The following is a 12947-nucleotide window of genomic DNA, read 5'->3' on the forward strand; positions in this document are numbered from 1 at the left end:
ACCCAATTTATCCCAATATTTATTTTATTGCGGTGATCTGTAATTGAGCCTGAAATATCTCCAGAGTATCCAAAGTACTCCTGTATAGTTTCTTTTTTAAGAGAATTAAGTCTTCCAAAACTGACTGTGGTAATAATGGTAGCAACATATCTGTTAATATACTAAAATCATTGGATTATATATTTTAAATGAGTGAATCATATGACATGCAATTTTTATCCAGTAAGTCTGTTTTTATATATTCAGGAAATTCTCGAAGAACTAGTTTAAGTCTGTAATCACAGCTGTTTCTCTCTTTTTTTAACTATTTACCCACATGTACGTGCTTCATAGAATGTTGCCAGATTACATAATAATCTTCCTAGAGATGTCTAGGACTGAAATAATTAGATATGAACTCAGTAATGTGATATTGTTACTTGTCAAGAACCATCCATACTATGTATGTACCAGATCAGCATGGAAATCCATTGAGTGGGGAAATCTGGTGTCTGGGAACTTACAGTGGCAACTCTGCTGTAAGATGGCCCAAATACATGTGAACTCCCACCCAGCTCTACCAAAGATCCCACACAGCACTGAAGATGGGGTGACCTGCTACAAATATCAAGCCACACAGCCTCTCAGAGATGGGTGTGACCTGCCAAGATGCCAACTAACCTGCTGACTGCAAGATAGCATGAAGCAAGTCTCCACCCCTGAAACCTTATCCCTGTCTTTGATGTACCCCTTTAAATAAATCCCAGTAGCCAATGTACTTATTTATTTATTTATTCTAATTTGTTACATATGATAGAATGCATTACAATTCATATTACAAATATAAAACACAATTTTTCATATCTCTGGTTGTACAGAAAGTATAGTCACACCATTCATGTCTTTATACATGTACTTAGGGTAATGATGTGTGTCTCATTCCACCATCTTTTCTACCCCTATGCCCCCTCTCTTCACCTCCCACCCCTTTGTCTTATCTAGACTATACAGATTTAATGCAATTCCAATCAAAATCCCAATGATATTCCTCATAGAAATAGAAAAATCTATCATGAAATTCATCTGGAAAAATAAGAGACCCAAAATAGCTAAAGCAATCCTTAGCAAGAAGAGCAAAGCAGGTGACATCACTATATCAGACCTTAAACTACACTACATAGCAATGGTAACAAAAACAGTATGGTATTGGCACCAAAATAGACCTGTAGACCAATGGTACAGAATAGAGGACACAGAGAAAACTCACGTAATTACAATTATCTTATATTAGACAAAGGTGCCATGTATGTTTTTGATACATGGGAAAAAAGATAGCCTCTTCAACAAATGGTACTGGGAAAACTGGAAATCCATATGTAACAAAATGAAATTAAATCCCTATCTCTCACCATGCACAAAACTCAACTCAAAGTGGATCAAGGACCCTGGAATTAAACCAGAAACACTGCATCTAATAGAAGAAAAAGTATGCCCAAATCTTCATCATGTTGGATTAGGCCCCGATTTCCTTAATAAGACTACTTTAGCACAAGAATTAAAATCAAGAATCAATAAATGGGATGGACTCAAACTAAAAAGCTTCTTCTCAGCAAAAGAAGCAATCAGTGAGGTGAATAAAGAGCCTACATTTGAGGAGCAAATTTTTAACACACACAAATAGAGCACTAATCTCTAAAAACCCAAATAACACAGGAGCCATTATTTTTATTTTTTTTTAAATTTAATTGATTTTTAAAAAATAAATGGCAGCAGAATGCATTACGATTTTTAATACACATATACAGCACAATTTTCATATCTCTGATTGTATATAAAGTATGTTGACCCCAATTCGTGTCTTCATATCTGTACTTTGGATGATGATGTCCACCACATTCCACCATCCTTGCTAACCCCCTGACCCCTCCTTTTCCCTCCCACCCCTCTGCCCTATCTAGAATTCATCTATTCCTCCCATGATCCCCCTCCCTACCCCACTATGAATCTACCTCCTTATATCAGAGAAAACATTCGGCATTTGTTTTGTTTGGGATTGGCTAACTTCACTTAGCATTATCTTCTCCAAAACCATCCATTTACCTTCAAATGCCATGATTTTATTCTCTTTATTGCTGGGTAATATTCCATTGGGTATATATGCCACATATTTTTTTATCCATTCATCTATTGGAGGGCATCTAGGTTGGCTCCACAGTTTAGCTATTGTGAATTGTGCTTCTATAAACATTGATGTGGCTGTGTCCCTGTAGTATGCTGTTTTTAAGTTCTTTAGGTATAGACTGAGGAGAGGGAAAGCTGGGTCAAATGGTGGTTCTATTCCCAGATTTCCAAGGAATCTCCATACTGCTTTCCATATTGGCTGCACAGGAGCCATTTTCTAATTGTTCAGCTCCAGCTTCTGTGTTGGCTGGGTCTATCAGGTGCTACAAGCTTCCTTTAAAAATATTTTTTATGTCTCTGTGTCTTTTGTTCTTCACTAATTATTTCTGACTCATCTTCTCCTGTGGCTTATACCCTCCATGGGCAGGAAGAAGGACCCCTGAGCGAGGTGCTGGCCGCCTCCCCATAGTTATTTGTTTTGGTACAATATTGCTCACTACTCCACTTTCCTCACCTTCTAGGTAAGATTATTCAGAATCTGCTTTGGACTCTAGTTCTATAGAAAAAAATCATTAACCACAAGAATATTTGTGAAGTTGAGGAAGACTGGTGTAAGATGTTGGAGAAGAGCCCAGAAATAGGCTTAACAGATTTAATTTTAACCCTTCACCAGATCAACTTTGTACTCTGCAAATGTCAACCTGAAAAGTTTTTGTCAACTGCACTTCTATACAGAGGTCTACTATATCTTATTACTTGTCCCAGAGAACATACTATTGTAGCTTGAATTTTCACTTAAACATGGTAAAAGAGCATTTTATTATTGTCTTTGTGAATTATTATTATTATTTTTTTTTCCTGTCCTCTGGTAGGATCGCCCTCCTAAGCCTGAAGTTCCCTGGTTATCTACTGCCATGTGGTTTGCATGCTGTGACTTAGAAGAGTCATTTCCAGTTTTTCAAGGAATTACACAATATATATTTTTGCGACCTATTTTCATATGCTTAGGTAATATGACAAAAAAGTCTGCTGTAGGGCATTTGTAAACAGACTCTTTAATCTTAGCTTTAATATCTCCTTTAACCCTCTTCTGAAATGTGAATGTTTTCTACTAGGAAATTATTCACCTTTAAGAAACTGAATTAACTGTTTTCACAATTTCTTGAGTTGAATGGCCCATCAATTTTCAATATTTTATGTTTACTATTATACCCCTTTTAAGAATATAGATTTACCTGTAAATATTGCTTTGGCTGTATCCCATAGATTTTTTAAAAATTTTTATTTAAGGATAACATACATACAGAAAGAATATAAAAACCAAAATTATATAACTATCACGAACCATATACACTCATGAGCCATGACCCAAATCAAAAAATAGAACGGTACCAACATCCCCAAATCCCCTCATACTGCCTTTTCCCCAGAGAAAACAACTGCTCTGAATTAAAACCTTCTATATTGTTTTCCCAACAAGTCTCAATATGTAGCTTTTCAATTCTAAAAGTATACTTTTTATTTCAAAACCACTTAGTATTGGGGGATCATATTTTTATTGTTTATAATCCAGTTATATTATGGAAATTATATTCATGGTTTTCATGAAATTGATTCTTTGTAATTACTTAGACTTTTTTGCTGGTACATGTTCAGATGGTACATTTTCATTTCTATAACTATTCCATGTGCATCATTTCTTGGATACAAGTTTCTATATATAACATTTAGCTCAAACTTATTAATTATGATGTCTTTTTCTGATTTTTTCATGCTTGATCTGTCAAGCATATGACAGAGAGGGATATTTCTGTTATCTTGTGGAGATTTTTGGAGAGTGGAGGCAGGGTTTTTACTTCTTTCTTGACTTTAAGTGGATCATCCATACTCTTATTTATTTAGGCCCCCCTTACTAATTTGAAATTTTATTTGTAATTTTATGATAATTACTCATGCTTCTAATATGATCTTTTAAAATTACAAAATATACATTTATTTAATTTTAAATTCAAAACATTCAAATTAAAGCTTTTAAAATTGTGTTTCCAGGATCTTTTAAGACTTATATTAACTCAAGCCAGTTGGAAGACTATTTTGAATTTCAAAAGGAAGACCAATCCATGAGAGAAAAGGAGGCCATACTCCTGGAATATTGGATCTCAGAATTGAGTTCTTTCCACAAACTAATTCTTATTAAATGTTGCAAAGAAGAAAAGGTAGGGTTTTTTTTTTATTAATTAAAGAACTGTTATAATTGTTTCTACTAAAGCTCACCAGTCAGTTATGATCCATAAGTTTGTTTGAAACTAACAATGGCCAGGCCTCTAAAAAATAGAGAACATGTTATTTTATACAGAACATGTTATTTTATACAGAAGATAATGAAAGAGAAGACTAGAGAGCCATCCAGGAACTTCATTATCACTTACCTATTGTGCGCTGTTAGGGAACTTATGCCATCTGCATAAATGGTACAGGAGTCTGTTGGAGGCTTTAACAGGGAATTAATCTTAGCAACAATGGGGAGGAAGCATTTGAAGGGTATGAAACAAGTCACCAGACATATTTGAAAACTATTGAAGTAGTCTATGTAAGAAACTGTGGCAACCTGAAATAAGACACAAGTAGTAGATTAAAGAGATGGAGGGGTATGTGATGAGGTGACTGGTGTGGCTCACATTTTTCATTTTGGTGCCAGTATAGATAGTGGTACCAAGAACTAAGCAAACATAAAAAATATGTATAGAAAGATGTCATTGAGTCTACAGTGCTTGTCAGCTATCAGGGACATCTTCTTTGCAACATTTAATAAGAATCATCAGCATTGAGTTGAAAAGTAAAACTATTGAGGTTGTTGGGACTGTAGAGGAATAACACACAGTAAAATAAAGGCTCAGGTGTACAAAGAGTGAAACTCTGATGAGAACCAACTTTCAAGAGGCACAAAGGAGGGATGAAAGGCTTTGAGAAGGAATGAGTCACATGGGCAGAAAAAACAACAGGAGAAAGAAGTGCTACAGGAGTCAATTAGGTATGGAATTTCAGTACACAAAAGTTATCAACAAAATGAATGAAGTATTGCAGATAGTTCCAGATTTTACATCTGGGCATACATAATCTCTAATTTTATTTTCTAAATAAATTATATTTATTTACCTGCAAAGAATCCAAATAGTGAATTTGGGAGGCACAGGAAGAAAATGGAAGCTGATTCTTTGGGGAGACAGATAAGAGCAGGAGAAGGGAGAGAGAGAGAGAATTAACTGGAACTAACTGGAAAAAGCCAAAGTATAGTTGGCAAATATTAATACAGCTTTGAAGAACTTTTATTTGTCTTCACAGGAACATAGAAAATAGGTTATGGGGTTGACCTGGGATACATATGATTGCAATAAAAGTATAGAAGATACAAGTCCATTGAGAATGTTGGTAAGAGAAGTTCTGGGAAAAGCAAAAGATAAGAAAGCACTTATAAACAAAAAAGAAAATTTCTTTGGAAGCAGATAAAGTTGAACTAGAGGTGTAGAAGGTCTAGAAGAATAGAAGTGGTTGTGATGAAAGTTGAGCTTAAAATTTCTAATGTGGAACAGTTCTAAGTAAAGAAAATGTCCTGAGGTGGGCTGTGAGTGTGGGTGACTGTTCATGAGATAGATGATATGCCCTGGAGTTAGAGGTCAAGGAACTGAGATTGGTATGGTGAATGTCCACATGGACTCTGAACCTCCCATGGACTCTGATGCTGTCAGGAGAATGCCTGGGACACAGTGGTAAATCATTTACATTTTGTTCAATGAACATACATACAACAAACCAAGTGAAACACCTTCATTGAAAATGAAACAGTAGCTACCAGACTGCATGGTGAGGAAAATGAGAGGATTACTAGATGGCAAGAGTCCCAAAGAAAAGGAAGCTTTAGAGAAAACCATGAGAACTAAAAAATTCTGGACTATGAGAAATTTTGCACTCATTTCTTTAGCCACCTATTTTGTTTAATGTTTGCTTATTAAGAGAAAAAAATATAAAGGATGAAGATTTTAGGTTACAAAATATTTAGGAGACAAATCACCTAATCTCTATGTGTAAGTTTTATTTAGATTTGATTAAACATACAGTTATTTAAGCATATATACACATACAATTTATATACATATAATATCAGAGAAAGTGAATACTGCCTATATATTTGGTGATATTAAGGAACTGTTAATTTTTAGATGTGATTGTAGTACTGTGGTTATGGTTTTTAAAGTCTTTATCTTACATAAATATTGAATTACTTAAGGATAAAGTGATATCATGCATGACATTTGCTTTAAAATAATCCTGATGGCTTAAGGAATGGGTGGATATATCAATGAAACCATGATTGGGCATACCTTAACAAATGTTGAAGCGAGGTAAAGTATAAGTTTTATTATTCTTTCATTTTATACACTCTTAAAAATTTCCATAATAAAAAGTATTTAATTCCTAGTCATATCCTTCTACAACTGGGTTCTTGTGCAACATGTCAGGACAGCTCTCCAAATATGATCAAAGTTATAAATGTTAGATAGTTATACCAATTCACAAAAGGTTAATTGAAAACTCTTAAACCAATGCACTCAACCTAAAATCTTATGGGTTATTCTACCAAACAAAACTGGCTTCAAAATTAACATGGAGGAGTCAAGGAAACAGATTAGGTTTCAGAAAATAGAGTTAGACACTTGTTCCAGAGAAGCCAGGAACTAAATGAGTCAAGACAATTGATGGGATCACAATGAAAAGACAATTCAAGTATGGCAATGTCATACCAGCCTTACTTCTTCCCAATTATATTTAGAACAACTTGCTAAAGAAATTGCAGTTTGAAAGTAAAGAATCAAATTTAGTTTCAAAACTGAAGATCTAGATTCCTATCCAGAAGCAGAAACTTAAAACAAAGATAAGATCTCAGTGATGAGGGATTTCAATGTACTCAGCCTGTTTTCCCAGAGCTGTTCCCAAGCAGGTCAAATGATCCTACCTAATGGAGTCAACTGCTTCTTTGAGAGATAGAGAATACAGGTGGCTTCCATGGAATACTACAGTCTTGCACTTGCATGTGCACTCTCCCCACACACACACATATAATACAGAAGTAGAATAAACATTCTGAACACAGAGATGAAATTCCATTTTGTAAAAAATCTCTTAGTAAACAGGTGGTAGACTTATTAGAACTGCATCAGAAAATAGAATGACTATCATCTCAACAATTCTTTTTTAAAAAAAATATTTATTTTTTAGTTGTAGTTGGACACAATACCTTTTTCCATTCATTTATTTTTATGTGTTACTGAGGATCGAACCCAAGGCACTGCATGTGCTAAGCGAGTGCTCTACACCTGAGTCACAATCCCAGCCCCATCAACAACTCTTTATTTAGCATAAATATTATTGACACCTACCAGGAAAATTTTTACACATTTGAACTGGCATGAGAAAAAAGAAATTATCATTTAATTCAGAATGGCAGAGAATAGTTTATTACCACAGAATAAAAATAAGAAAAATCTTCTACACCGGTGTTCTCAAATTTCAATATGATTCAGTCACCTGGGAGATTTATTAAAACGCAGATTGCTGGGAACTGCCCTCACAGAGTTTCTATGTCTGGAATGAGGCCTAAGAACTGCATTTCTGACAAGTTTCCAGGTATTGCTGCTGATAAGCCTGCAGCCATATTTTATTTATTTACTTTTTAGTTGTAATTGCACACATTACCTATATTTTATTTATTTATTTTTATGTAGTGCTGAGGATTGAACCCAGGGCCTAGGCGAGCCACCAACCCCAGCCATGTTTTTAAAACCACTATTTTGATGGAATTAAATATATATAGGAAGAAACAATTATTCTTGAAGTAATTAGAAGGGTGAAGAACATCAGGATATATGTCATGACCTACAGCATTATTAGTTTCCAAGTTTAGATTCGCCAGGAACTCTCTCCTCCACAGAACTAATGTTTTAATCCAGTCTTCCTTCACCTAAGGAAGGTGGAAATTTGAGATCCAGTTTCCTCTTACAAAAAACTATAGTGTCACCAGGATTGCCAAGGATGAATTCTTCTCAGAGAAACAATTGCAAGGTTTTCCCAACTTGGGAGATACCAATTGGAGGAATACACCTTTAAATCCTTGTTGTGAATTCTACTATGTACTGATTGTTTATTTAAGCAAAATACCTCATGAAAGAAAAATTCCCCACCACATTCTCATCAATGCATGGTACTCTGCTTGCTAAACAAAACAAATATCTGCATTTTAGAGGCTAATCAATAGTTACTTGAAAATGTTAAAAATGTCAGTTAAGCTGTTGTAGATATATTCTCTGATCATGTGTAGAAAGACCCTCAAGAGTTTTTTTTCAACAGCTTTATTGAAATATAATTCATGTAACATAAAATTTACCCATTTAAGATGTTCACTTTAACGACTTTTAGTATCCTCACAGAGTTGTGCATCATTGATAAATCAATTTAGATCATTTTCATTACCCTGAACTATCCATCGTCATTATTGACCAATGCCATCGGCACCAGCCCCAAGCAACCACTTCTACTTTCTATCTGTACAGATATGCATACTCTGGCTTTTTTTATTTATTATTTCATTTAGCCTAATGTTTTCAGCATTTGTCCATATTGTACCAAGTGTCAGTATTACATCCTTTTTTATTGAGAATAATATATGATAACATGGATATGCCACATTCTGTTCTTCCCTTCAACAAATGATGCACATTTGTGCTGTTTCTACCTTGTGACTATATGAGCCATACTTCCCCCCAATTATACCCTTTATACCCATTATTACCATCATGGGTATAAACATTTAAACATTTTGTACAAGTTTTTGTGTGAAATGTGTTTTAATTTCTTCTGGATATATACCTCAGAAGTGAAATGGCTAAATCATATGATAATTCTGTTTAACTGAGGAGCTGTAAAGAGGCTGCACCATTTTACCTTCCCACAACTATGTATGAGGGTTCCAATTTTTCTGGATACTTGACAACATTTGTTATTACCTGTCTCTTTATTACAGTAATATTTCTATATCCACAGTTTTAATTTTCTGGGATTCCGGTTACCCAAAGTCAACTATAGTCTAAAAACATTAAATGGAAAATTCCAGAAATGAAAAATCACAAATTTTAGGTTGCACATGGTTTTGGGTATCATGATGAAATCTCACACTAGCATTACACCCTTCTTGGGATGTGAATCATATCTTGGTCTAGTTTATCCATGCTGTATACACTACCCACCCATTAATGGCTATCACTTAGTAACCATTTCAGGTATCAGATATATTGACTCTATAACACTGACAGTTTCAGGCATACTGGGGGATGTCTTGGAACATATCTTCCACAGATAAGGGGGGACTACTGAATTGCCATCCTAGAGAGTATGAGGTGATATCTTGTAGCTTTGCTTTGCATGCTCCTAATGACTGCTGATGGTGACCATCTTTTCTTGTGCTTACTAGCTATTTGTAGAAATGTCTGTTCAGATCCTTTACCATTTTAGCTATATCATTTGCTTTTTATTGTTGAGTTACAAGAGTTCTTTATAAATTTTAGGTATGATTTGCAAAAATGTTTCCCCATTCTGTGTGTTGTCTTTTTCCTTTCTTTATAGTGTCCTGTGAAGCTCAAACATTTTCTAATTTTGGTGTCCAGGTTATTTATTTTCTACTTTTATTGATTGTGCTATTGTATCACATCTGAAAAGTCTGAAAAGCCTTTGCCTAATCCATGTGAGATTGTATCTCACATGCTAGGTGAGGATGTGCCATAACACAACCTAATTTATATGGGTAAGCACCTGAACACCTTTTCCCAGGTGACCATACAAGGGAAATATGATCCTAGGCCATAGCTCTAGACCAGGTTGGGATACTCCTTCACTTCATCTCTTCAGGTAGACTTTGTATTAGTTCATATCATCACAAGAAGAAGGATGAACACAAATGAGCTATTTTGAGAGAGACCACACTAACATAACCTGTATTATAGCATATTGTTATGTTTTATTATTAGCTATTATTAATCTATTAATATGCTAATTTAGAAATTAAACTTTATTGTAAGTATGTATATATAGGAAAAAGCATAGTATACATAGGGTTGAGTAATATTCATGTTTTAGGCATCCACTAGAGGTTTTAGAATATATCCCTGGTAGATAAATAGAGACTACCATAATAGAATGATGAGGAACTTCCCTCTTATCCAACAGTTCTTCTTGCTTGTGAAGTCATGAGAACTATGTCAACAGATATCGGTATACAAATCCACAGATTATGTCCATAAAAAGAAGTCTACCAATCACAAAAGATTAAGTGCTAAAGTATGGAGCCACCACCACCAGGAGTCAAATTGGAAATTTAGGATAAAACTGTGAAGGAACCTTATCCAACATACTATTTTTTAGATTTTTTTTTTCTTTTCAACTTTCAGGTGGTTTTTGCTCTTACAGAATTTGTGATAGAAAATCTTGGAAAACAGTTTATAGAGCCACCACCTGTGGACCTGCCTACCCTATACCAAGACATGTCATATAACACCCCCCTGGTGTTCATCTTAAGCACAGGCTCAGATCCCATGGGTGCATTTCAGAGGTTCACCCGGGATAGCGGGTATTCAGAACGGTAAGGTCACATTGTGCAGTTTTTACCTCTTGGTTAATTTGTCTTTGTTCTTACCTACTGTGGAGCATGAACACTACCATTCCAGTATTTCACTAAAAAAAATTAAGATGTGTTAATATTTCTCTATGTATATTATTAAAAATGGAATAAAAATTATAAAAGCAGGTATAAACTTCATTTGAGCATAATGATTGTTTTAAGTCTTAAAGTATAATAATGAAGTTGAACAGTGATTGAAACGTTTTTAGTATTTAACATATTTTTTTTGCACTAATGGGGATTAAACCCAGGGGTGCGTTACCACTGAGCTACATTCCCAAACCTTTTTTTATTTTTTGGTTTGAAACAGGATCTCACCAAGTTCCCTAGACAGGCTTTAAACTTGTAATCCTCTTGTTTCCACTTCCTAAGTAGCTGGGTCTTTCTCATGATAGCTTCCAGTTCTGATGCAGCCTGGTCCCAGGACTAAAAATTACAGGAGGATGAAAGATCCAATCTCTTCATTTGGAGCTTATGGTCTACTTAGAAATATATGTATATGTGTGTATATATGTACACACACATACACACATATAAACACATATATTATTATATATATATATGTGAATGTGGTCTCTCAAAATATCTTATATATACAAATATAATATATAGTATATATGTGTGTGTATATATGTGGGCATATATATGTGTACATATACATGTGTATGTACACACATATGTTTAAATGTATATATGTAATAATATATAAATAATATATTTAATATATTTTAGTATAGTCAATATATATTTAAAATATATGTGAATATATAATATATGTGTGCATATATGTACACACATATGCTCATACATATATGTATGTATATATGTATACACACATATATATTTTTTAATAAGGAACTAAGAAGTCCCAAAAGCTGGAGATTCAGAAGAGTTGATAATGTGTAGTTCCAGTCTGAGTCCAAAAGCTTGAGATCCAGGAGAGCTGTTGGTACAAATTCCAGCCCAAAAGTCAGCTGACGTGAGACACAATAACCAAGGTGTCATTTGAGTCTAGTGGCCAGAAAAGACCAGTGCCTCAATTCAATAATTAGGATAAGTTCCTTTGTACTCATCCCAGATGAGTTTTGAAAGCATGACCCAAAACACGCACAGAGCCCACATACAAATCTTGGAGATTTCTTATTGTTGTCATTCTAGGCATTTAATGAATGAAATTGAATTACTATTGAATTACTAGCTGATTACTAAGCCAACCAAATAGAGATGTCATGTCTACATGTCAGTATCAACATGCAACAAATAATACAGTTTTTATAAAAGTGATTCACAAAAGTCAGTAAACAAACCTTGAGTAGCAGCAACAAACACTGGACAGGGAACAATCTGATTTTTATAGTTGCCACTTTATAATATTCAAAATGTCCACCTTTCAAAAAGCATTGTAAGATATTCAAACAAACAAGAAGTATGGTCCATTTACAGGGAAAAAAATCTTAACAGAAACTGAACCTGGTAAATGGTAGGCTTTGAACCTACTAGATAAAAAAATGTATTTTATATACTTTCATTTTAAATAATACAGAATAATTATAATTTATAGGGTATTTAAATTTATAAATTGTAATTTATAGTGATGTTTCAGTATATTGTACAATGTATAATGATCAAATTAGGGTAAATGGCATATCTGTCACCTCAGACATTTATTATTTCTTTGTGTTGGAATCATTCAAAATTCTCTTTACCAGTCATTTGAAATAATTAATTGTTGTCAACCATAGTTATCCCATTGTGCTGTAGAACACTGGAGGTTATTCCTCCTATGCAGCAGCACCCCTGTAATCATGAACCATCCTCTCTCCAACCCTCCCTTTCACATCCTTCTCAGGTAGTAATAACCACTATTCTATTCTCTACTTCTTGTCACTTTTACAAATAACAAAGAATATGCAATATTTTATAGACAAAAACTTTAAATCAATTATTTTAAATATACTCATATAGCTAAATAAAACATCAACAAAGAACTAAAGAAAAACATGAGAATGATGTCTCATCAAAATAGAGAACAGCAGTAAAGAGATAGGATTTATAAAAAGGAACAAAGTAGAAATTCTGGAGATTAAAATTATAATTGAAATTTGAAAGTCACTAAAAGGAT

At 34.1% G+C, this 12947-nt stretch overlaps 1 protein-coding gene across 21 annotated transcripts in view; it reads left to right on the forward strand.

Annotated features, from left to right (window-relative positions):
- Dnah6 (dynein axonemal heavy chain 6) overlaps positions 1-12947 on the forward strand; it is a 284182-nt gene that overhangs the window by 224398 nt on the left and 46837 nt on the right. For 17 of the 21 annotated variants that reach the window (XR_007342085.1, XM_015499875.2, XM_048787434.1 and 14 more), the window contains 3 exons: positions 2973-3108; positions 4150-4316; positions 10596-10786. The exons of 1 other annotated variant lie outside the window; for it this stretch is intronic. Coding sequence is in view for 18 of the 20 variants with exons in the window: in XM_015499875.2 (XP_015355361.1) it covers positions 2973-3108; positions 4150-4316; positions 10596-10786 (494 nt within the window). In the remaining 2 variants the exon portion in view is untranslated. Of the gene's footprint in view, positions 1-2621; positions 2746-2773; positions 2905-2972; positions 3109-4149; positions 4317-10595; positions 10787-12947 lie in introns of those variants that run through there. 3 more of the 21 variants (XR_007342086.1, XM_048787450.1, XM_048787451.1) reach the window with 3 other exon arrangements.

Source organism: Marmota marmota, unplaced genomic scaffold (genome assembly GCF_001458135.2).
Source record: "Marmota marmota marmota unplaced genomic scaffold, marMar, whole genome shotgun sequence".
NCBI classification, from domain to species: Eukaryota; Metazoa; Chordata; class Mammalia; order Rodentia; family Sciuridae; genus Marmota; species Marmota marmota.